Source organism: Pantherophis guttatus, chromosome 1 (genome assembly GCF_059756535.1).
Source record: "Pantherophis guttatus breed Tessera chromosome 1, ASM5975653v1, whole genome shotgun sequence".
In the NCBI taxonomy this organism is placed as follows: Eukaryota; Metazoa; Chordata; class Lepidosauria; order Squamata; family Colubridae; genus Pantherophis; species Pantherophis guttatus.
In genome coordinates this window covers 301,984,942-302,011,158 of record NC_142063.1, presented here as the reverse complement: position 1 = coordinate 302,011,158, position 26,217 = coordinate 301,984,942, and the positions used below count along the sequence as shown (strand labels likewise).

General features: G+C 35.5%; 1 protein-coding gene across 2 annotated transcripts in view; it reads right to left on the bottom strand.

The window, feature by feature from the left end:
* EML4 (EMAP like 4) overlaps positions 1-26,217 on the bottom strand; it is a 139,233-nt gene that overhangs the window by 45,250 nt on the left and 67,766 nt on the right. Inside the window, exons 3-6 of one of the 2 annotated variants that reach the window (XM_034427695.3) lie at positions 11,777-11,906; positions 10,121-10,294; positions 5,974-6,102; positions 5,123-5,148 (exon numbers count right to left, since the gene is read on the bottom strand). In XM_034427695.3, the coding sequence (XP_034283586.2) occupies positions 5,123-5,148; positions 5,974-6,102; positions 10,121-10,294; positions 11,777-11,906 (459 nt within the window). The remainder of the gene's footprint in view (positions 1-5,122; positions 5,149-5,973; positions 6,103-10,120; positions 10,295-11,776; positions 11,907-26,217) is intronic. The other variant, XM_060692518.2, reaches the window with a different exon arrangement.

Genomic DNA, 26,217 nt, shown 5'->3' with positions numbered 1-26,217 from the left:
TTTGCCAAGAGCTTTTAGTTGTTCAGATCTTAGTAGAATAACAATATCTAACAAAATGAATTGTTAAGAAGTATGAAAATGCCTGTATAGCGGATTGTGTAAAGCAGGGCTGTCAAACTCCCGGCCCATGGGCCGGATACGTCACATGCGGCCATGCCCACGCCCATTTTAGCGAAGGGGAAAAAAGTCCAGATACATCACATAACGCCGCCGTAATAATGTGAGTTTGACACCCCTGGTGTAAAGGAAGAATCTTAACAGGTCTTCCTTAAATCATAAAAATATAACTTAATACACATTCTTGGTAAAATGAGAAATATGAAAGGAAAATCATCAAGAACATATGGTAAAACAACTCCATTCATGTTTCAATAATTCAGTCTAGATCAGGGGTGTCAAACTCATGGCCTGCAGGCTGGATGCGTCACATGCTGGCCACCCCCACCCTCGGTTTAGCAAAGGGGAAAAAAGTCGCAATACATCATGTGACGACAACATGATGCTGTGAGTTTGACACCTCTGGTCTAGATCAAACTAACTGCATATTCAATAGTTCAACAGTCAGTGGACATAAAGTGCGTTTAGTTATCATTCCAAAATGTGCTATATACAAATTGTACTGAGTTGAGTTACTACTGCTTCCTGGCAGGCATTTTTTTCTACTTGCCTATCATGGGAAGCAAGTACTTTTGAGTACACTTAATGAACTTTTGAAAACGTAGAACTCCTAAGAAAATTCAATGACATCAGAAGAAAAACAAGAAGTCAAAGTATGGAGATCATGGAGCTTAGATTATAAATAATGGCCTATAACGATATTAAGCCACTTTTGAGTTCTTATGCACGGAAATAACAAGAAAGTTTCCATATTATGCAAACTTTATAAAATAAATTCTTTGTTTCAGATAACTTGATTATCTGGAGGAGGGGTTGCTTTTTACACTATCCTTGATTCTCTCTTTGAAAGCCAACACCATGAAATGGTCTTGTCAGTATACAAACCTGCAGGGCAATTAAGGCATTAAAGCAAAAATCTTTTGAAAACTATATAGATAATGTCAGATCAACAAAAGCATTTTCAAACAAAGAATATAGCTCTGGGCCAAGTTCCTGCAAATACAAGCTAAAAGAAGAAACAGTTTGACGCCCTTTAATTTATATTGCCTTAATTACCATGTTCCAGAACATTAGTTTGAATTTTACTGGGTCTTTTCCAAATTGTTTAACAGTTTTTTAAAGACTGTTATTTTAAAAAAACAACCAGAAGACATTGTTCATGTACATATTGAGCAAGATTTCAACATGTTTTAATCCTCAGTGTTTCTTAAATTTTTCAAGAGTGTATAGCTATTTTTAAAAAGAAATGTGTGATCTCTCATATATTTAAAAGCACAATGATAGAAAATCAGTCCTAAACTGCTTACCTATCAAATGCTTATAAATAATATTTTAATTGGATATTCTAAAGAAGCATGTTTTACATACATATTCAGAATATTCTTCTTCATATGAAAGCAACACTAACTGTGTGTCGTGATCTTGCCTACAGAATAATAGAGAACCAAAAATGTTTGCTATAATACTGTAATTGAAGTATGAAAAAGGAACTAATCTTATTTTTTTAAAAAAAAATATACAGTGAAAGTTTGAGATGGCCTGCTTATTTTTCTTTACTGTAGTTGCCCATCACAAAGAATGTGTAAATGTCACCGCAACACTGGTGTGCTAAAGCACGGCACACAACCCTATGTTCAAAACAGGAACGTTTTGATATACAGCTCTGGCATTGAAAGTAAGTAATCGAGAGGTAAGATACAATCATCCTTTTCCATCAAATCACTTCTCTTCTATATAAGGTAGAAAAACTGTAGCCTTCAATGTATAAAACACTGATTTGCATTTCCTTTTGGCAAAAGGAAACACAATGATTTTGTCATAATGCATAATATTTCAGAGGGTTTTTATACCAGGCTTTCTTTTCAAAATAATTAATTTTTGTTTTCAAAATGTTAATGATAAATACAAATGGCAAAATAAGTGCAACAAAGGAGCCAAAACTAGTTGTATTTGTACAATTCTAGGTCATGAAGGTGCTTGGTGCTCTCTGAGGCTTGGCTGTTTTCTTGCAGGCATTTCAATTCTAAGTTATCTTTTGTATGATTTTAATGTAGTGGCAAGAGAGACTAATTTAGTCTTCCCCAAGTTTAGTGCTTTTTCAATATGTTGAACTAGAATCTCCATCATTTCAAACAGCGTACTTCTGTGATGGGTTTCAAATTTTTTTACTACCGGTTCTGTGGGTATGGCTTGGTGGGCATGGCATGGCTTGGTAGGAATGGCTTGGTGGGCATGGCAGGGGAAGGATACTGTAAAATCTCCATTCCCATCCCACTCAAGGGGAAGGTTACTGCAAAATCCCCATTTCCTTCCGATCAGCTGGGACTTGGGAAGCAGAGAATAGATGAGGGCGGGGCCAGTCAAAATTTTTACTACCGGTTCTCCGAACTGCTCAAAATTTCCGCTACCAGTTCTCCAGAACTGGTCAGAACCTGCTGAAACCCACTTCTGGCGTAGTTGTTCAGTAAGTACACAAACTTGCAGGCCAGCTATTTCTACAGCTATTTTTCATTTCCAGTTTTTCTTAAAGCAGAACTATGGAAATATATCAATTTAAAGAAAGGGATTTCATATTTGCAGGCAAATTAGAAAAAAAAAATGCAAAATTGCAGTTTGGTAGATATGTCTCACAATATTTTTAAGCAAAAGCGCTTATATCTATAAAACAAATGTTTTATTTATTAAGAAAACGAAGGGTTGGGTGGCTATACTTCTATTCTATACGTTCAACTCAAGTATTCAAAGAGATAATCCTGTACTGCATTAACACTTTTTGTTAAAGAAATCTGCAAGTAGAGACTTGCTGTCCTGGCAGCAACCTATCAAGGCTTTATTGCATATTCAGCCATGTCAAAAGCTGAGTCCTTAAAATAGGCACTGGCACATAGTTGCACCCTTGATCTAAAGCCAAACATGGTAGAAAATTTATTAGAACCATTAGAACAGATTAAAAGTCACGGCATGTTGTTGATATTCATTTCAAGGTTTTTGTATACTTTGAAAAAGATATCTACAGTTAACTGATGCTGTTAATGCTATAATAAATTGAATCACATTAAAAGAAGAAAAATAATGAAGAAAAAGAGAACTCTTCATATGTTTCCCTTTAAAATATTATGCCATAAACTTTTGGGATTTGAGTATGTTTATAAGATACACGAAGCATTATTCTTTACTGCAATGCACTGCATACACATAAGCAAATGAGAAACAGAACTATAAACAATAGGGATAAACAGTCATGAAGTATTTAAAAAGTATAAGCTGTGATTACTTTTGGTTATGTAAAATGGCCCTAGGAAACAATACAACGTAAGTAATTGTCAATAAACAGTACAATTCTGCTATTGATCAGTTAATAAATAATTATAATAGGGCAAAAAATCAGTATCTAAAGTCAGATCTATATGGACTCAATCAAATATTCGATAAATTGTAATACATGATTTCTTCCTATGGAATTCCTTTTTTTAAGAATATAGTAATTTTTTTACATCAGCAGAAGAATGTCCCAGGAGACTTAAATGTTTTCCCACCGTTTTCTGAATGCTTCCATCTCTTATGCTTGTAGGTCTTCATCCAGAATCAACAATAAATCAGTTTATTATTCTTAAAACAAGTTTAATTAAGATTTGGCTTGTGTTTCCTACATTTCCTTTCTATCTTGAGGAGAAACCTATTCCTTCTATTTTGGGTAACCACCATTTAGGTTTCTATGAAGGTTATTACTATAAGTGGTTTAGTGAGATAAACCAATTTCAAACCTTAGTTTATAAAGCTGTCATGATTCAATAAACTTTAACTGAGATTAATCTTACTCTAAATGTGGTCTGTGGTAAAATTTAAAGTAGAAGATTCAGATCCCTCCTCACTGTTACTAAGAAAGAAGAAAAGGTAATGAGGGACGCATAAATGCTGGCCCTTGACACATATCTCAGGTATTTATTTATTTAAGTAATTTGTATGGCTGCCTGGTCCTAGACAGCTCACAACAAGAAATAAAAATATGGTAATAAAAAAAGGACAAAATCTTTCTACTATGTGCCAGACTATTGTACCTATACTATTAATCCTCTGACTCAATTTGACTGTGTATATGGCTATTCTTGTTTTTATAAATTACTATTTATCTAGTTTAAAGTTGATAAGATTTATATTAATGTGCATTTCAATAATTCTTTAACTGTAATGTATGGTTATATAATACAATTAAAGCTATATTAAAATTTACATTAATCTAAAGAAGAAATTTGCATATTTATAAGAGTCTTGACCAAGATCGGTAAAAGATGTTATACATTGTCATATTCATATTGTACTGTATGGAGTTATATAACCTTCTTAGCACTATATGGTAGAAGTAGCATTTAAACCCTATGTGAGACATGTAGCCATATAAATTTGATAAATAAATAAATATATGGCATAATAGAGAAATGTCAGTTTTCAGCAGCCTTTCCCAACCTAGGATTCTCAGTATGTTGATATTGAAATCATTATCATATAAAGTAGTTGGGAAATATGGGGAGTTGCAACCTCAACAAATTTGGGAAAAAATCAAGGAAGGAAAGTTTGGTGTATGGAGTGTCACAAAATAAATTCCAAATAAGTAAAGGGCATTTGCCAAGGTACAGGGATAGATAAGCAAGTCATCTGAACCATACAACAGAGGAGGAAGATTATTCCATATCTGCAGATAAATGGGCAAGTTATGAATTTGTGGAAGTCATAAGCATGAATATGTTTGTCCCTCTATAAAAGACAAATTGCTAAATCAGGACACAGGTTCTTTAGAGGCAAGGTTCTTCTAACTAATATTTGCAACATTTCCACTGCAGAGGTAAGCAGGCAAGAGAAACAAATCTACTGAACTGTAAACAGTAAACTAAATTTTATCATGTTAACAAAAGATGCTAATTATTCTAAAACAACTTCTGAGAATGGTTACCAACATCTTAATCTTAATTAATAAAAACAATAGCAAAAAACAAATATTTTTGATTACCTTGGCTGACGATCACATCTTTGTGTCTATGGAAAGAAATGCATAGTATTACTAATCTACGAAAGTATAAATCTGAAAGTATAGTTCATTCATCCTTAACTGGAATTTTTCAGATGGGTTAGCATAATTTTCAGGTGATAGGGCACATTGGATTTACTGGTTGGAGATAATGACTATTGTTTTCCAACAGAGTTAAAGGGTGCTATAAACAAAGGAAAGACCAATTTGATCTTAAAATACAGTGACATTGATACAAATTATAGTATTAAATCATCTACATGAAAGATTATGAATAAAATATGCATTTAAAAAGATCAATATTTTTAGAACTTCAATGTTTTACATTTTATATTTTGAAAAAGTAATTTGGCTTTATATGAAATCTGAATAATGGAAAAATTCTGATTAATAATGTAACAGAACAATTGACTTCAAAGCTACCTAGTTAAAGGAAAAAATGTGGTCAAGTAAGAATGCAGGTCTGTAGAAGATGAATGAAACATACACCTGGAGCTTTTCTAGAACTACACCACCAAAAAGCATGCAGGTTCATGACTTGCAGATCAAAATATTGGAAAGGGGATAAAAGTAAATGCAATTGTACAGTGTTACATCCAACATTTCATAATTTTGTTCAATAAATGTGATCTTCCCCATCTTAATACCCAAATCTTCTCTTGGTGCTTTTATTTACAACAGATTTGAGTGGTGGCAGTGATAAACTCAACGAAGGGGGAAATCAATTCTATCAGTGATAGTGATAGACATCATTGGTCTTCAAAATTATTATATTTTTTACAAAACTTTATAGAGTAACAACTCAGGATGCCAACAAGGACTCTAGTACTTACTTATCTGCATTCTTGCCACTTTTGGGTATCAATTTTGATGCAGAAGTTGCTCTTATTAATTTATTACGACTGTCTTCTGAACTTTCCCATGTGCTTGGTGATTTTTCAACTGTTGACAATCTCTTCAAACTAGAAAGACAAGCACAGTGTATTTCTATATTTAGTATATGTTAAACCAAGAACTAAATGAGATATTGCAAGCAACTGTGCTGGAAACAAAACAGGTCAAGCAACAGGAGATAAAAGAAAGCCAGGATAGGCCTTTCTCCAAGCAAATCCACAGGACCCTCAGAAAGAAGGATTAGATAGTGTTCTAACTGGATCTTGAAAGACAGTCAAAAGGGCAACATTTCTTAAAGCCTTTTAAGCACAGTTATCAAAGGTTGCTTTAAAACGCTTGGTAAAAATAAAAAAGATCATTGATTGGCATGGCATTGTTATTCCCAAATCTAGAAACAATACCGTGATAACTTTCCCCATTTTAAATCAGGGGGAAAACCAGGTGAGATTTTTAAATAAAGGAGCTTATTAGCCCTGGTTGGACATGTGCTCAAAACTCTTCTTCAATTTTCTATTTTCCAGATGGAAAATGGTTGGTAGACTTAACACTTTGATAAGATTACAAAGAATAAATTATTGCCAAATAAAGTAAGCTATCACAATGAGTGACTGAAAATGAGAAATATAATGTTTCCTTTCAAAATCACAGTTGCCACCTGACTTCAAACAATAGCTACAAGTCCAGGCAGATCCCCAAACTGCCTGGGGAAGTATAATTCATTTGGGGAAGTATAATTCAGAAGTAAGGACAGAAAATGACCAAAGCCAGATGATCCATGAACCCACTGTCAAACATTCTTGTTAAAGTTGAATTTAAACCTGGCTCTCCTCATTCAGACCTTAATAGCCTCTAGGCACTGGGACAAAATCTTGGCATCATCTTGAGTGCAAGAGGCTGAGATGTACAATAGACTATCATTTGTGTACATGTGCTTCTTGACCCCAGGCAGACAGTTGTTTACAGTGCTTTATTTAGAAGTTAAATAAAGGCTGAGAACATAAAGGGTGAGAGCATGAAGCTCGGGCATCCTGCAGGATTCAGAAGTTTCAAGCTTGATATCTCCCTTCCCCAATACCAATTGGAAACAGCTATAGAGAAAGGAGGAGAATCATGCAACACCAAGTCAGCCACTCCCAATCTCTTTAATTGGGCCAGAAGGATACAATGATTGAAGGTACTGAAAGCTGCTGGGAGACAAGAAGGGACAGGATGACCACCCACAGTTATGAGTAAATGCTATCTGAATCCAATGCTCTGGTGTGGAATCCTGAAAGTCCAGTCCAAATACCATCTCAAGAACCTTCCTCCCCAAAAAGGACACTGAGATTGGATAAATTTGGTCCAAGATTCTTGGGTCTAATGATGGCTTTTAAGAAGTGTACCATACCCCATTCAAAGTGAGCATTATTACTGTCTTATTCAAAAGGAATTTATTACTGTGTGGATCAAGCCATGTCACCTTCTTACAAGTCTTTACCAATCAGGGCAGTCTTGTATTTAATGAAGAAATGGCTAGAATAATAGAACCAAGAACCTTGCCCACTTCCTTGAGAGATTCAGGACAAATCTTTTCTAGCTAAGCAAACAAGACTGTTACTCAGTCATCCTGTGAGGCTGAAAATTACAATATGTCACAGTTCCTACAGTTGCCCAATTAACTGTCTTGCAATGAATCCCGTTAAGACAATTTTTAAAAAGACAATTTGTGTAACTGTAAGTTAATTTCCACAAGAACTTCAAAAGCTAAAAGGAAAAAAAGAAAGTAACAAAAGTTATGAAGTCAAACATTAGGAGGAAAAAGTGAGAGCACACATTTTCCTTGCTCAGAAAGTCACAAATTAACATGCGGATCCCAGGAACAGATACCTTGTACAGGAAGATACCAGAAAGAACAGACAAAATCCGTGTTAAAGCTAAGTTTGTGCAGGATAACAGAGTTCATGACAAACTGTTAAACATGCATTGGTTAGAGCTGCGTTAAACCTCATGATTTTGCTTACATGGAAAGCATCTGCTGTGTCCCCAAGTACTGTAAAAACTAAGCAAATACATCTTCCCAGCACATGTGAACCCCCCCCCAAAACCTAAGTGACATGTGGAAATTCAGATCTAATCTCTGATTCAAACTGCTCTTGAAGAAGCAAAAAGCATATTTGCTCACACATTTTTTGCTCAAGCTGCTAGCCATCTTAGGCAATGGAAGGTCATCAGAGCTTAAGTGATTATTTAATGGAATATAATAGCTTTATTTAGGACAGAAGGGTCAGTAAAAAAACAGTTGTGTTTGAAACATGGCTTGCAGATCTAAGGATCCAAGGTGTGTTTTATATTTCATAGAAATAGGAATATAAAACTCATGTTTCAACCATATGAAGCAGCATTTGCTTCTTCCCCTTTTGCAACAATATATCTGTATGTTAAGAAATTAGACAAGATTTGGATGGTGAATTTTTTAAAAAAATTCAGCTGCTGATATATTTGGGACAAAATGCACAAGATTTCAGCCTGATTCAGATATTTAAGAGGTGTTACTTCTCAGTGACAGACCGTACACTTTATATTTTAGCTAAATAGAATCTTTAGTGAGCTTCAAAAGCCTCTGACTAGAATCATACAGGACTGTTGACTGCCATACACAGAATAATTTATTCAAATTTTCAAATTAAATCCAAATCAAATTAGGGATTATCCAGCACTAACATGCAAAATAATTTGAAGATATGATTTATAACCTACATAGAAGGTTGCATATTCTGTCTCTCTGTTTTTTAATGCAAAATCTAATCGGGAAACTCTATTTAGATTATTCCAGAAACAAGCCTCAAGGCTATTATATTTGCTTCAAAGAGTTCAGAGCTTTTATGCTTTTTTAAGCATATTTTAAGCATATTTTTTTTAAAAAAAATATTCAAAGATTCTAGAACCAGAATGCCTAGGAAATTTTTCTGACTATTTCTCTCCTTTATCCTAAATCAGAGAAAGTATTACAGCTACTGCTTTACATGTGCATGTCACAACTCCAGTGCTAGGAGATTGGAAAAACCTCTTCTCAATTCCCTGCATAATAATAGCCAGAATAGGCAATCAGACATGATGGAAAACAGTTTCCTAAACTGGTACCAAAACAAAGAAGGTAATACAAAGCACCCAGCAGAAAAAAGGAAGCACTGCAAGCCACCCAACACCGAATGACAACCTAAGAAACAATGTGCAAAAAGGTTTATAATACTAGTGAGAAGAATTGAGGGTCATTAGTATGCAATCATCTGAATAGCTGAATATTTTATGCTGATTAAACTATGAAATGCACCAAGGATCCACTATTGTAACTATGTATATGGACAGTTGATTGCTCATACTGTGTATAAATTTGTCTTTCAGAATACATAGTTAAATGGACAGTCCTGGCCACTACACTTATTTTTCTCTCCTGCCTTCAGTATACTTTTTTCTTTTGGCTGATTTTACTTCAGGGCAGTTATCTTAGTAGCAAGCCATTTATAATTCTGGCTTTAATTGTTAAATGCATGTTCTGCCTGTCCTCCAGAGGTTCACATAATGCTTGCTCTTCCTATTTTCCTCACAGAAACAATAATCCTGTGGGGTAGATTCATCTGTCAATTAGTGGATCAAAGCCATCCTGTCAGAGTTTAAGTGGACTTCTAGTTGACCGCTATCTCACACCTTACATAACTGCTACTAAAGGGAGGTCAAATTGATTATCACTGTTGAATTTCAGATAGGCAATAAAAACAACACAATTTTATTAAGCGCCTGAAAACTCTTACCATTATTTGGGCTTCTTTTAAATAATGTTTTAATATATTTTGCTCTTGCTTTGTATATTATAGTGCTATTTTAAATTGACTACCATTTTAAATATTTCTAATAAATTGCTCTGGGGGAAAAGTAGCTTGGTGGAGAACTGTTACTCTCCAGCAATAAGCAGTATGAACTCTAAAGGGAGTTCAAAAGAATAGAAATCTTTCAAGAAAGATTTTAAAAGACATATACATGCTTTTAATGGGGAGCAAAGCATAAGGTTAGTATCGCTGCAATTGCTTCCTAGCTCTGTATTTAGGAAACCTTTTGCCTGGAGCAGAGCTCTTGACTTCTGGGGTCTGCCTGTGTGTTGGGAGAATCTGTGCAGAGGGTTGGGGAGAAGGTGATGCTTGAGATTGTGGGTTTTGATCACTAGAATGAGAGTCCTCTTTTTTCTCTGTTTGTCCTTGATGTTTTTCCTTCTTTTTTTCTGTACCGCTGCAAAACAAAGTATAAAAAAATATGTGTACACATATATAAATATATAAAATATGTTTAAAGCAAATGAATAGGAAAGAAGTCATTAAAAGTGAATCAGGTTAATTACAGAAGAAACAGATATTTAAACAATTTTCTTCATCCAGCTTTTACATTAAGAATTTTAATTTACCTATTAAAAGATGGATACTTGGTCTAAGAATTTATTGAATGATTTATACATTACTTGATCTGTGGAGTTCATCATCATCCCATCACTGTCTATACCAGGGGTCTGCAACCTTAAACACTCAAAGAGTCATTTGGACCCATTTCCCAAAGAAAACACTGGGAGCCACAAAACCTGGGTGGGCATGCCAACTGAACGTCATTCCCGCCCAGTCACATGAACCCAGCCACGCCTACCCGGGTTTTGTGGCTCCGGGTATTTTCTGTGGGAAATGGGTCTCTCTCTTTCTCCCTCCCTTTCTTTTCTTTCTTTCCTTTCTTTCTCTCCCCTTCTATCTCTCATTTTCCTTGTTTCCCTCTCATTCTCTCCCTCCAGCTCTCATTTCTGTGTCCCTCTCCCCCTTCTCTCTGATTTCTCTTTTTCTTCTCTCTTTCTCTCCCTCCATCATTTTCTCATTTCTCTCTCTCTCTTTTTGCCCTTTTCCCTCGCTCATCTCTCTATCTCTTTCCCTCCCTTTCTCCCCCCACCCTTTCTCTCTCTTGTGTGTCTGTGTGTGTGTTCCCTCTTGAACCATTTCCAAAAACAGGCGAGGGTTGGTTTTTTTTTTTGCTGATGTTCTTTCTTCTTTGGGTGCTTTTTACCATATGATTTAAATCAAAAGTCATTTCAGGTTCCCAGATAAATGAAGCTATTTCATCCCCCTGATGTAGCTCCCTGTCAACTGGCTGGCCCTGCCCCTCACCCTCCCAGTCACTCCTCACGTCGCCTGAGAAGGTAAGGATGACGGTGGGGATGGAGACTTGCTCCATATTCTAGAGTGGAAGGGAAGCTCCTCTGTACTTACCTGTCATCTCACGGGCGCTTCTTCCGGCGCTTCTTGGTGCTGCGTGCACCTTGGTCGCTCAGGGAGATGCACGACTTTCTCTCCGCCCCAAGACACTGGCCTGGCCCAATTGTGGCCAATGCTCCGCATTGTAATGGGCTCCAGGAGGAGATGCCGTCTCCCCCATTGTGAAGTGCGCTAAATTTAAGTGTGCTGCATAAAGTGCTACGACAACAGCGAGCAGGCTATGGAGGTGGTGAGAGAAGTGGCGTCAGCCACAGCCGGGCCGGGCCAGTGCTCTAGACTTGCAGCTTGCTCTCATGCAGGATGCCCCCAGCCTCCGTTTTGCCATCAGAGGCCTTAACTAGGGGTTATTTTGGGGGTAGGGCTTATTTGGGGGGGATAGGGCTTATATTGGGCGCACATGAAAATCAAGCTAGGTCTTACTTTCGGGGAAACACGGTAGACAGACAGACAGCATAAGGTATACCTTTTAGCAGCAGATGAGAGGGTTTTTTTCCCAGCAATAGGGATAGATGGACTACGATTATTTTTTCTGTTTCCCGGGTTTCCATTGGTGATGCAGGACAAAGAGATAGCTTCACGAAGAGCAGGCTGACCTAAACAAGTACAGTAAGAAAAGACAGTAGTTTGTTAGTCAACAATTGCATGTGGACAGAATTTAAGTAAAAACTGTTGTTTCAAGATTTGTTTGAATCAAAAAACATGATTTGGAATGACCGTTTTAATTTATTTTCCCCCTTCATTTTTCAGGAACAAAATCTTTTTCTAGTGCAGTATAAAATGTGGTTATTTTTGACCTATTAATCCACGTGGAAAAATCTTTGAATTGGTTGGCCAGATGTTAATATGCATTTAATATACAAATGGAAAACTCCAAAGATATATTTTAGGAGTAGAAAGAAACCAATAGCATCAGATTATTTACATGTTTTTTATTGTTACAATCAATAATGTACTTTAAAATAATGGTATATATACAGTATATCTATTATGTTCAGAAAAAAATACATAGTTGCAGTTAATTAACAGAACTTCTTTTCACAGACTGTTAATGTCCTGTTGGTTATCTAGAACAGATTATCCCGTACTTGATTATCCTTTTCAATCTGCTTTAAAACAACTGTAGAGAAAACTATAAAAGCAACTAGGTAGATGATTGGAATACAAATTAAAAATTCAGTTAACAGCACCGAGCTCATTTGAAGCCCTATATTAGGGCAGCATGTGCAAGAAAGAAGTCATTTATTTTGTACATATTGAATTGGCAAACGCACATCTAGCAGAGCTTTCCCAGGTTAGCATTTAAATCTGTCCAATTTAAATTTGCTCCCAGAAACTTTCTCTCAGTTTTCTGAGATACTTGCTGATAATTTGTTTTCATAGCTGGGCTAATCTGGACAGCAGACTCAGATAAGGAGGTACACTTTTTAAGTCCTGAAGATATGAATAAGTTGCTTGTGGCAGCATTGTTTATTATCAATTCTTTGGATCTTTGCTCAATGTAGCTGATTTCATCATGAATGGAAATGATTAGAATATTGAACATATATGTTATTAATGCCTCATGGAAGGAGAGAGGAGGACTCCTTTGTTTAAAGGAGGCAATGAATGATTAGACTGTTAAAAAGGTCTTCCCAGGGTCCTTTGTAATAGACAATCTACATCAGAGGTCTTCAAACTTGGCAGCTTTAAGACTTGTGGACTTCAACTCCCAGAATTCAGCTATGCTGGCTAGAAAATTCTGGGATTGAAGTCCACAAGTCTTAAAGCTGCCAAGTTTGAAGATCTCTGATCTATATGATCCTCTGGTTGTGACACGAGATAGAGAAAATGATACCAATTATCTTCAAAAGTTCTAAGTAAAAATATTAACTATGTCCATGTCAAACTGCCTCTAAGCAGTTTCTGAGGTTGAGATGGCTTAGCAGTTGGACTGACAGATACCATTAAAGGATTACAGAGTAAGACTATGTTGTCACACAAAGTTTTTCTCTCAGTGGCTTTAAATACTATTACCTATAGACTTCTTTTGGAGGTATTTGGAAATAGGGAACTGATTTGCAATTATATTATTCATACAGTATATCTCCTCAAAACAGGAGTAGATACAAGGAGTTCCTCAAGGCTCCATCCAATCATCAATGTTTTAACAACTACATGAAACCATGATGTGACATTATCAAAAGAACTGACATGGGATGTTACCAATATTATTACAGTATGGCAATATCTCTCTAAATGATGTTTGTAAGCAGTACTAGATTCAATGAAACATAAACACTTATTTTCATTCAAAGATTCTATCCCAACTTTTATTTTTTTAAAATTTTTATTAAGCAGTTTTTTTCCATTTTATGTCACAATTTTCATCATCTTTGCAACACTTCAATATCAGTATATATCCAGTATAAATACATTTCTTCCTTTTAACTACAGTATGTTATTACATACACGTGGTTCCCTTATATATACTAATATATTTATTTATGTATATTTATATACAATACATAGTTGTTACTCTAAGTTTTTTCCTTTTTTGACTATTTACATTTTATATCACATCTTATCCTACTATAATACTGAATCCGCTTTCTTTGTTGGTTTCCTAATTTTTGCATCTGTTGTCTAACCAGTCATACCATAAATTCCTTATCAGATAATATTCAGTTTCTCCTCTATCTTTTATTTCCATTGTTAATTTATCCATTTTGGCGCACTCTAACACTTTCTTTATCACACTTTTCTCTGACAATATTTTTCCAGTTTTGGGTATAGACTATCCTGGCCACAGTTATTACATGTAGTATGAGATATTGAGTTTTTTTGTCATAATTTCCTGTAAGTATGCCTAATAGGAATAACTCTGGCTTTGGCGCTATTCATTGCTTAGTTATTTCCTCTAACTACTTTCTAATTCTTATCCAGTATTTTTTTGCTGCTGCACATGTCCACCACATGTGGTAGAATGTTCCTTGGGTCTGTCCTCATTTCCAGCATTCTGGTGATCTGGTTGGAAACGTTTTTTGCTAGTCCCGCTGGGAGTACATACCATCTGTAGAATATTTTGTATAGGTTTTCTCTGTACGCTGCTGATATTGTCGATTTGTAATTTTTCTCCCACAATTTTTCCCATTTCTCTAATTCATCGTATATCCAAAATTTTTTGCCCAGGTAACCATAGTTTTCTTAACGGTTTCCTCTTCCATTTTAAATCGCAATAGATAGTTGTATATTTTCCTTATCAGTTTTTCCTCTGTCCCTTGAAAAATCTTATATAATTCTTATGGTTCCTTATAAAACCCATACAGTCCTACATCTTTCTTGTATCTGTCTCAATTTACATATATGGCCACCAATCCATATCCATTCCCTGATTTTTTAATTCTTGTATCATTTTTAGCTTCCCCCGGTCGTTTAGTAAAACTTTATACCTTGCTATTTTGTCTAGATCTAACACAATTGGATATATTAAAGCTTCCATGGTTGATAGCCAGAGTGGTATTTTATTGTAGTGGGTCTGTTTAATTTTTGCCATACTTGTAATAAAGAGTTTCTAATTTGGTGTTTCTGAAAATAGCTGTGTATTTTGTTTTTCCCATTCCATATGAAAGTGTGCCATCCCAATTGTAAATCATGTTCTTCTAGAATAAATAGAATAGAATTCTTTATTGGTCAAGTGTGATTGGACACTCAAGGCATTTGTCTTGGTGCATATGCTCTCTATGTATATAAAAGAAAAGATACATTCATCAAGAATCATAAGGTACAACACTTAATGATAGTCACAGGGAACAGTCAATATAAATCTTAAGGATACCAGAATCTAATGCTAGAATCCTTTTATCCTTTAAGTTTATCCAATATTTGAACCATGTGAGAACTGCCGCTTGATAATACAGCTCCCAATCTGGTAGCCCAAACCCTCCTTTATCTCTACTGTTCTGTAATAGTTTTAATTTGATTCGTGGTTTATTCTCCTAGCCAGATGAATTTTGTTGTCAATTTATTTAGTTCTTCAAAGAATTTTTTCCCTAAATTTATCAGTACTACTTGGAATAAAAACAGAATCTTCGGTAATACATTCATCTTGATTGCCACTATTCTTCTAGTAAGTGAGAGTTGTAATTTTTTTCCATTTTTCCAAATCCAATTTTATTTGTTATATTAGTTTGTTAAAATTGTCTTCTTTGATTGTTGAACATTTTACTGTTAGCCAAATCCCCAGATACTTAATTTTCTTAATTATTTGCATTCCCATTTTTTCCTCAAGTTCTTTTCCCTGTTTTTTGGTGAAGTTCTTTGTTATTATCTTTGTCTTATGTTTATTTATTTTGAGTCCTACGACTCTGCCAAATTCTTCTATCTCCTGAACTAATTTGGGTCTTGTTTCTAGGGGCTCTTCTAGAATAAATACCGTATCATCTGCAAATGCTTGCACTTTATATTCTTCCTTTTTTATTTTCAGACCTTTTACTTCTTGTTCTTGTCTAATTTTACATAGGTTAAAATTAATAACAGGAATGATAGGGCATCCTTGTTTTACCCCCTTAGAGATGTTAAATTTTTCTGTGGTATCTCATTTATTATTACTTTTGCCATTTGTGTTGAGTATATTGTTTGCACCATCTTTACAAATTTCTCACCAAAGTTCATATTTTTTAGTTGTAAAATAATAAACCACCAATTCAAATTATCAAATGCTTTTTGTGCACTCAGAAAAATTAATGCAGATTGTTTGCCGGGATGTGCTTCATAGTATTCCAGGATATTCATAATCACTCTCATGTTATTTTTCAGCTGCCTTTTCGGTAGAAATTTTGAGCTGAGTGGATGAATTCATTTAATATTCTTTTTAATCTTTCTAAAATTACAGATGCAAATATTTTGTAGTCGACGTTTAGTAAAGAAATGGGTCTATAGTTTTTTATCTGTTTGTGGTCTGTATCTTCCTTTGGTATAAGTTTAATGTATGCTTCTGCCCATAATTCGGCTAATTTGGCTTCTAGTGTTGTGGCTCCGTTATCTGAACCTGTGTCATCGGCAGGAGAGGACTCCGAGAGTGAAGGAGAGGAGTTGGCAAGGCCTCCCTCTCCAGGACCCTCCTCTCTGGCAATGCCTTCGGTGTCCGCCGAAGGGTAAGAGATAGGGCCAGAGCCAAGCACGTCCACGCAGCCACAGATGGACAGTGATAAGGGTAATGAGTCTTGGCTGGATCCACGCCAGCGTCGCAGAGATAAGCGCGCGCAACAGAAGAAAAGGCGTGCCCAAGATTAGGCTGAGTCACTGGACCACACCCCACAGGATATAAAAGGGAGCGTGGTGGCCAGTCAAACCTTGTGATGAACAAAGCTGAAAGCTTCCACGCTATTCTGCATTGCTGGACTTTTTGCTATAGACTTTGCTGGATTATCTCTGGACTTGATTGACTCCGTAATTATTGAGCTGTTTCTTTTGATGTACCAGGAGTGGGGAGAAGTTATCTCTCCTCTTCGTAAATAATAAACTCTTGGCAGGCAGCCACTAGGTTGTTGCCAAGTTCCATTATCATAAGGAAAAGGATTTTGCTGCCTGGTTTGGTCTTTAACTCTTGAACGTCTGTTAGTGTGTGTGCGTGTGGTTGGGGACAGAACATCTGCAAGCGCTTCATTATATAGTTCCAACATTATAACTTCTAATGGTCCTTGTATGTTTTTGTATAATTCTATAGGAAGTCCATCTGGGCTGGGTGTCTTATTGTTTGTTTGTTTTTTTGTTTCGTAACTGCTTCACATAGTTCCATCATGGTTATTTTTTCATTTAGCATCATTCTCTTCATCTCTTCAATTTTAGTTAGGCTCATCTTGTCTAGGTATTGTCTGATATTGACTTCTGCTATATTTTCTTGACTATATAGATTAGTCAAGACTATATAGATTACAAGAATTCTTGTATTATATTTTTTTTATCTTCATTCCAGCGATGTAAAGTTCCATTTTCCTCTTGCAGTTGATGTATTATTTTTTTCTTTTTCTTTTTTTAATTTATATGCTAGCCATCTCCTCAGCTTGTTTGCATGTTCAAAAAAATTTTGCTGTGCCATTTTAACTTTTTGTGCCATTTCTTCCTGTGTTATCAAGTTTAAGTTGTGCTTTATTATGTCTCTTTTTTCTTTTATTTTGTGTTTTTGCAGTTCTGTCTGAAAATCGGATTCCACTTTTTTAAGTTCTTCCTGTAAAATGACTATCCCAACTTTTATATGGGACCCCATATAAATGCAAAGTATTGTAGCCAAACTGAAGAGCATTAAATCCATTGTTTAAGATGATGAATGTCCTCAGGTGTGTATCATACCCTGTCTTCTGCTAAGAAATTGAGTCATTCCCAGTAGTAGGCAACACTTGGGCATAAGTTTTTTTTCTCAGATTTAACTGAGCTCTTATTATATAGGGACCCTCCTACCACTCAAGAGTGCAATTCTTTCTCTAATTTCTGGTCACAAAGTTGATTCATATTGATATTCATGAACTCAGTTTTGTGTCAAACTAATTTTATTTATTCAAAATCTGATCACAGATTTTAATGTATTGTTGACTTGCTCTAAACAAACAAAAATAAAAAAGACTAAAAACAGCAAAATAAGGATGTTAATTGTGAACAACATTCCCCAATTGTATTGGGGAAGATGGAATTGATTTTCTTGTCCTGGATGAAACTAAACCTCCCCAGAAAGAGCAGTGTCCAATCTGAAAACCTTCCTGATCCTAGTCTCACCTGGTGTCTCAAGTCAAAGGCTGTGCTTAGGAGTGCTTTTTACAAGCTGCAACCAATATAGTAGTTTTGCATAATCTTTGAAAAGAATGATCTCAGACCAATGGTACATTAGCGAGGAGCCTGCAGCAACATTACTGGTGTATATTTTGTATCAGACTACTTTGGGGTATAGTGCAAATACTTCAGATAGCTTAATATATGGTAGATTATTTAATCTCTAGGGAAACTAAGAGAGACTGTACTATGTTTCTTAGCAGTTGCACTGGCTTCCCTTGACTTGAATCCATAGATTTTTAGGTTACATGCGGTCTTTAAAGCTCTTTGGGGCTTTAGGCACAAGGGCATTTTTTCTCTTTGTGATCCTCAATCCTTATTAAAAGCTTTAACCTATGGTGTTAATTTGTCTGGTAGAGGACTTGTGACCAGAATAATTATGTGCCATATTAATCTGAATGACTGCCTTCTCAATTATTGCCTCTTTTTAATATGCTGCCTAAGTGCAAAGGTTTCTCAGCCCACAGAATGAAAAAGGCTGTGAGAACATCTCAGAAGGAATCCTTCCTAGTTTTCGGGAAACTAAAAGTAGAGGGTAGAAGCACTTTAAGACTTGCAAGACTTACAATAAAGGTAGTTTGTGTTAGAACTCAAGATTTCTGTCTCACCCCTTGAAGGGCTAATATTTAAGTACCTACAATAGAACTATAAAAGTCTACTTCTGGCTTTTAATAATATTTTGAATATATTAAATGTAACTAACTGTATATCATTTTAATTTCAGAACAGTAGTAATAATAATAAATGTCCTGCCCAATGCTTTACAATTGGCTGAAGTCAAAAGGACTTGACTCATTTATGACTCATTTTTGCCATTCATTTGAGTGGGTCAACTCCAAATGCAATGAAACCTGGATGCTATTCATAATCTTTTATAGATGAAGTGCAGAATCTCTGCCCTCTCTCTCCAGAGCTTTAGATTAGCAACCTATTTTGAAAAGCAGACAAAATTTCTAATGTTGGCAATCAGATGTCTATTATTTCATCAATTTATTTCTTATTACTGCTTCAATAGCATTTATATCTTGACCCAAATGGATAATTTATTGTCATATATGTATTAGTGTATATATTTATTTACATAATAATTATAAAGAAAAGTACATTATATGTATCAGAAGTTCTACTGCACTTGGTATGCATGTCTTTAAGGGATGAGGAAATACAGTATATATATATATAGGGGGGAAATGAAAACAGCAAGTTTATAAGTTAAGCAATGGACAAACTTTAGGAAGATACTTCCAAAAGAAAAAGTGTTCATGATTTTCCCAAGAAAACTGTTATTTAAAAGTCAGACGGACTCCTGTGAAATTAATTCACAATTTAAGACTATTCCCTTTTATAAAGTAGATTAAGGGCATTTTTGGCTAAGTACAACTGAATGCTATTAACAAATTAAATTTTTGTAGATCCTTTCCAGACATGGAAAAGCATATGCTCTTGAATGTAATAAAGTTTCTTTTTTCCTTATGCATTATCATTATAGATCAACATCTCAGAAGCTGTCATCAAAGGAATTACATAGAACAATGAATTTTGAGGGGACACCCTGAATTAGTTTTACATTTCCAATCAAGCCTTAAAAGGTTATCAACAGCATTTATACCTCATGTTGATACTCTATGTTATATATTCAGCAATACTTTGTTTTTTGCAACTCCTACAGCCCCCAGAACCAGGGCATTATTTTCTCACATCTAACAGTTGTAGAGAAATAGTGATCTGAAGTAGGACTGCCGTAAACAAGGACAGGGATAAAAAGCTCTTTCTCCATCCGTACAATCCATTTCAAGAGTGCTGTTTCCCCAGAGACAAAAATAGTTTACATTAATGGATTCTGTAGTAGAATCTTTTGCATTCATAAACTGTAAAAAGAAACACAGTTCAAATAAAGTTCAGTAGAATAAATTAATCTATATTTTACCCAATAGATGCAAATTATTCATTTAATGTTCATGAATATTTTTATATTATAAAAATAATATAAAGCTGTTGTTAATGTTCTTTTTTGAACATTAAGAGCATTAAAACCAAACAACCGTAACATAACCATAAAACACTAGAAATAAGAAGAGACCAAGAATGCAAGTGCTAGTTTATTTTTACTGAAAAATAATAATAATATTTGCTTGTGCAAACCAGAATCTATTTAAGGGGAGGGAGAATACTTTACAATTAAAATGCTGTATCAAGTATTGATCTACCAAATTTAGAAAACAGGATTTACCCAATGAATTCATTCAAAAGAATAAGGTACCCTGATTTTAAGATAAAGTGCTAAAAACTAACACCTGCATACTTGACCTGGAAATGTTAGGACTGTCATCAGTGATTTATTCATTTCATTTCATTTCATTTCATTTCATTTCATTTCATTTCATTTCATTTCATTTCATTTCATTTCATTTCATTATTTCATTTCATTATTTCATTTCATTTCATTTCATTTCTATACCACCCTTCTCCCGAAGGACTCAGGGCGGTATACAGCCTAATTAAAAACACAAGGACAGACAAAATTTAAAAAATAATTAAAATTATTAAATAATAGGCCCAATTTATAAAACCCCAAATTTAAAATCCCATTTAAAACCAATTAAAATCTTTACATTGATAGCCCAGCCTGACGGAACAACATGGTTTTGAGGGCACAGCGAAATACACGGAGATCAGAGATTTTATGAATTTCTGGGGGCAGATCATTCCAAAGGACAGGGGCTCCCACAGAGAAGGCCCTCCCCCTGGGTGTCGCCAGCTGACATAATTTGGCCGATGGCACCCTGAGGAGACCCTCTCTGTGGGAGCGAACTGGCCGGTGGGAGGCTACTGGTGGCAGAAGACGGTCTCGAAGGTATCCAGGTCCAATGCCATGGAGCGCTTTAAAGGTGGTAACCAACACCTTGAATCGCACCCGGAAGACCACTGGGAGCCAGTGCAGCTCGCGCAGGAGGGGTGTCACGAGGGCACAATGAGTTGCGCCCATAACCACCCAACTTGATGGCAAAACATGCTTAAACAGATTGGTTTGCTTAAATGGAGGAACCAAATGTGGTCCACAAAATTTTGATAAAACAGTACTAATTTTTACAGTACTTTTCAAATAGATGGGCTGCCAACATTATACACATTCTCGTCACAGAAAAAAAGTGAGATATTATAAAAATGTACGCAAATGATGAAATAAAAATAAATAATAATTGAATAAGAAATTGAAATGAGAATAAAGATAATTAGGAAATCGGGGTTGCTCGAATACCACTTTAGATTGAACTGAAAAGGAAAACAACAGGAGAGAGAGGAAGGAGTAGAGAGAGAGGAAGGGAAAAGAGAGGAGAGGAGAGAAGAGGAGGAAGAAGAAAGGGAAAAGGAGAAAGGGAAAGAAGAGGGAGGGGAAAGAGGAGTAAAGAATGTTAGAAGGGGGAAGAAGAGAGGAGTGGGGGAAGAGAAGGGGAAGTAGGAAAGAGAAGGAGAGGAAGAATGAAGGAAGTAGGAGGAGAAACAGGGGGAGAAGGGGAGGAGAAGAAGAAAGGTTGGAGTAAAGGTAAAGGGTAAAAGAGCAGCCCCGAAAAAGTAAAAAGTAAAAATGAAAGTTAAAAGAAAAGATGAATGAAAAATGAGGGAAATGACTGTACATGTAAAAGTGTTTATGAAAAATAAAAATAAAAAACTTTATAAAAAAAGAAAAGAAAAAAACATTCTCGTCCCAAAGGTGTTTTTTCAAGGAGGCAACTGGACTTTGTTTTTTTTCTTTTGAAGACGTTTCACTTCTCATCCAAGAAGCTTCTTCAGCTTTGAAAGAGTAGTGGGGAATGGAAGGATTTAAATTCCTTGCAGACAGCTGGTAATTTGAATTCTTTTAGAGGGTCACTGAAGCACTTGGAGATTTATCTGTGTCCTCAAGGTCACCTGAGCAGTACTCCTGGTTCCTTTAGTCTGCAATTTTTCCTCTGGAAATCCATTCCTACTCCCATACCATTCAAAGGATGTTCATCCCAAATTGTATATCTAAAAATCTGTAGAGATTCTCAGTCATCCAGGTTGTGGTTGTCCTGGACTTTTTTTATATTATAATAATTATTATAATAATTTGATTTCTCCAAGTTTCTTCCCCCAAACAGCAATGAATTCCTTGTTGCCTTTTTGTGCTATAAGTCACTCTTCCAAAGATTACCCAGTCAAGAAAAAGCATTACTCAGTGACGCGAAGGGAAACTGGAGCGTGAAATTTCTGTACTATCCACAATCAAAAGTCTAATACATTAGTGAAGAAAACATCATTGTTTTAAAAGGTCATTTCAGATGATTAAGCATCTCTACTTTTTGTCACTGGTGTTCACATAGAGAAGCCAACCATTTTAAAGGCAGGCTATGTTGTAAGGTCAACTTTATTTGCCCCAATAATACATGTTTCCATGAGTCATTACAAATGAATAGCTCTCTTTATGCATGTGGCTGCTACAGAGGGCATTCTTAAGCACCAAATGAAGCTGAATTACCTGAAACAACAACAACAGACAAGCACTCTTGTGCTTCCCGTATAAAAAACGGATTAATGGTAGGGTGCATATCAAATACAGACATAAATTGCCTCAATAGCAGTCACTGATATCATTTGATTCAGGACTGGAGCCAGATTAGAACTGAATATAAAATGGGTTTCTATGTATGGGTAATTAAGATTAGAGTCAAAGTGTGGGAGATCAAAGTGGTGAAAATGTCTTCCACAGATAATGAATTCCATCTCTATTGTAATAATTTTCCTAGAATAATGTCTGCCAAATTCAAGAGAGATATTTCATTAAAGCTCTGTCAAATACCCAACTGTGTAAATAAAAGATAACTTATATTCAAATAAAGTCCTTCATAACCTTCTTTTTTTCCCACAGGAACATAATTGGGAAGCCAAAATTATCTTTATTAATAAAGCTGGAGAATGATGGATTTTTTTGCAAAAATGTATCAAACAAAATTATTGATCAAGCAGAGTTTTTAAAAGAAGCTAATTTTATTCTTTAAAAACTACAGCAGTTACATGCTAAAAATAATTAAAATGATGATAGCAGAAAAAACATGCTAATTGACTGTCTATATTTGAGGTCACTGTAATGCATGTGTCAAAGGAATACTAACTGATCTTGGTCTAAAGCATGGAAGATAACTGCTTAGTAATCCAAAATGACCTTTGCTTTCTTTTGCCACAATCATTTTTTTATTCTTTGCTTTATACAGCTATAATAGTATCTCTGAACTGATCTCCTATGATGCAAAGGGATGGACACACACCAAAACATCTAATGGAGGAGAAGCTCAGGAAAAGGTACAACTCTAAGGAGCTGCAGAGAGGCAGAATGCCTACACTGATTCTGAAGCACCTCTGCCTGCTTCAAATCTAATTTTGGCATACCTCTAATAGAAACATTGCTCAGATTTTAAAAAATAACAGTTGGTGTTTAATATGCAATCTTCTATATCTACCAGGTGTATGAGATGCCCATTCCCACATAATTTCAGTGTTGCTTGACACCAATTCTAAAATTTCTGAAATAGTCTGATACTTCTTTGATTAATAACCCAAAACAGTTATTATACTTCTGTATTTTGGAATGAGAATTCCACTGTAACTACTGTCAATAATAAAAGGTGGTAAAATACTGTAAATGGCTCTTAAAATAACACAGCAGCTTTTATAAGAGCAGTCTTGTTACATGTCAAGTTCACTTACAGTACCATCTTCATTTTCATTTTTTCTTCCCTTATTAAACAACATGCAAATACTATGAAGTAATTACCCTTTGTTTTATGACACATTGTTCACCAATGTTCTATTAAATTAAAAATACCCAGCTACTCTCAATCCAAATATTAATATTGCAAATTAAACAGTAGCAAAGTGTAAAATAATATATACGATACAAGTCATTTCCATATATGTAATAGATTATAATGTTATTGTGGCTGAAGAAAGCAAGTTAACCATGAGTACTACCACCAAGGAAAAAAATAGCTAGGCAAGCTTTGGAAATCAAACACGCCAATTCATTAAACATACCAATTTGCTCAATAACTTCTTTCCTCCACATATATACTATATGATCCTCATTACATGAAAATCTAAAGCTTTACATATTGCAAGATTTTTTAAGAAGATAAACCAAGTATGTATAAACTTACATATCTGTCTCTCCTTTTTTCTCTCTCCCACTCACTTACTCACAAATAGATGCACATGTCCAAATGTGCATTTTTTCAATACTTTCTTCTTCTTCTATTTTTTTTGAGCAGTTTCCAGTGAATCGATGTTTTCCGAAACATTCTTTTTCAAGCAATCACAAGAGCTACATAACCGCACCATGACTTAACTTGATGTAAAATTAACATATCCCCTTTTCTCCCTCCCTCCCCAGTGATCAAGGATCAGGGTTTTGCCGGCTTCCCCTGTAGTGTTTCCCCAATTTTAAAAAAAAGAATCGGATCGTGGGATCTTCAATGCTGTTCAACCGGCACTACAAATCAAGAACGTGTCCACATTCTATCCCTGGTGAGTTCAGAAAAAACATTTGGCTTTTAATGTACACGGACGGGCTTTTGAAAGGAAAAAGTCCAGAAAAACCACCACAACTGTCTATGCACAGAACACAAACCCAGCGGCAAAAAGGAACGTGTGTGGGAAATAACGGGCACCCAAGGGCTCCAGGGCGTTTTCAGAATTCCTTGTGGACGTTCCATACATAATCCATCAGCTTACTGCCGGTGAAATACTCGCTGTATTTTAAGACCTCCTCCAGTCCAGGTGGTGGTTTTGGTTCTCATCTGCCACGGTGATCATCTGCTTGGCTTCGTTCAAGGCGTTGTACTCATTCATGGGGTCCATATACTCCTCCAGCTCTTCCATGGTAACGATACCATCATGGTTGGCGTCGATGACGTCTTTGAACTCTTTCTTTCGGTCTTTCACCCAGTTGTCTTCCACATCCTGGGCTTGCTGGTTACTTATATTTTTATTTTTCTCTTGCTACTGCTGACCATCAGGCTTAAAATATGCCAGAAAAATGAACAGCATGCCATGCAAGTGGCTGAATGTTTGAAGTACCTCAACAAGGAAATTCAGTAATTATATATCAGTCACTGATAATATAGCAATAGCACTTAGACTTATATACCGCTTCACGGTGCTTTACAACCATTTCTAAGCAGTTTATAGTGTCAGCATATTGCCCCCAACAATCTGGATCCTCATTTTACTGACCTCGGAAAGATGGAAGCTGGGTCAACCTTGAGCTGGTGAGAATCGAACTGCCAAACTGCTGGCAGCAGGCAGTCAGCAGACGTAGCCTGCAGTACTGCATTCTAACCACTCTGCCACCATAGCTATGTATCAGTGATAATATATCAGTATCAATATCACCCACTTGATACTTCTATTCCTACACTACTTTAGCTCAGATATATTAGATTTCAATTTAAATGACCTTTGTAATATACTGTACTTTATACTTTTTAAGGCATTGATTAGGCCTTGGATTTATTTGGGGTTTGAATTCATTTGATGGCATTCTAATGCTTTAGGAAAAGGTAGAATAAAACCTACCCAATAATGTACTAAGAGTTTCTTTTCTTTATTACATTCTTGCAAATTGTTTCCTTGATTTGCTGTTTGGGGGGGTAGATTCATGAATCAAGCTTGAAAGAGGAACTAGCATCCCAGCAGTGGTATAATTTTCTTTGTAAACTATTTCTGTGAAAAACTATTTTCTGTTTACATTATGCCACTAACTTTAGAAAATGCCCAGGGAGAACTAGAGTGGGTATTTTTTTTAAAGTCATTTTACAGGAAATAAAATTTCTTGCCACTACTATTAATATAAGGTGAAACATCTGCCTGATCACAATCTTTGCAAAAGATACCTATTTTTAAATTTTTAGACAAAGGCAAATTACCACTTAAAAGTACTTTCTTTCTTCTCCCCAGGCTATTTAACTGCAAATGATTCTCAAGACATTAGAGGAAAAGTCATAGTTCTTTAGCAAAACACATGCTTTATTTGTTAATTATCCAAGGTTTAGTCTATATAATATAGAAAAATATAGACTATATAATATA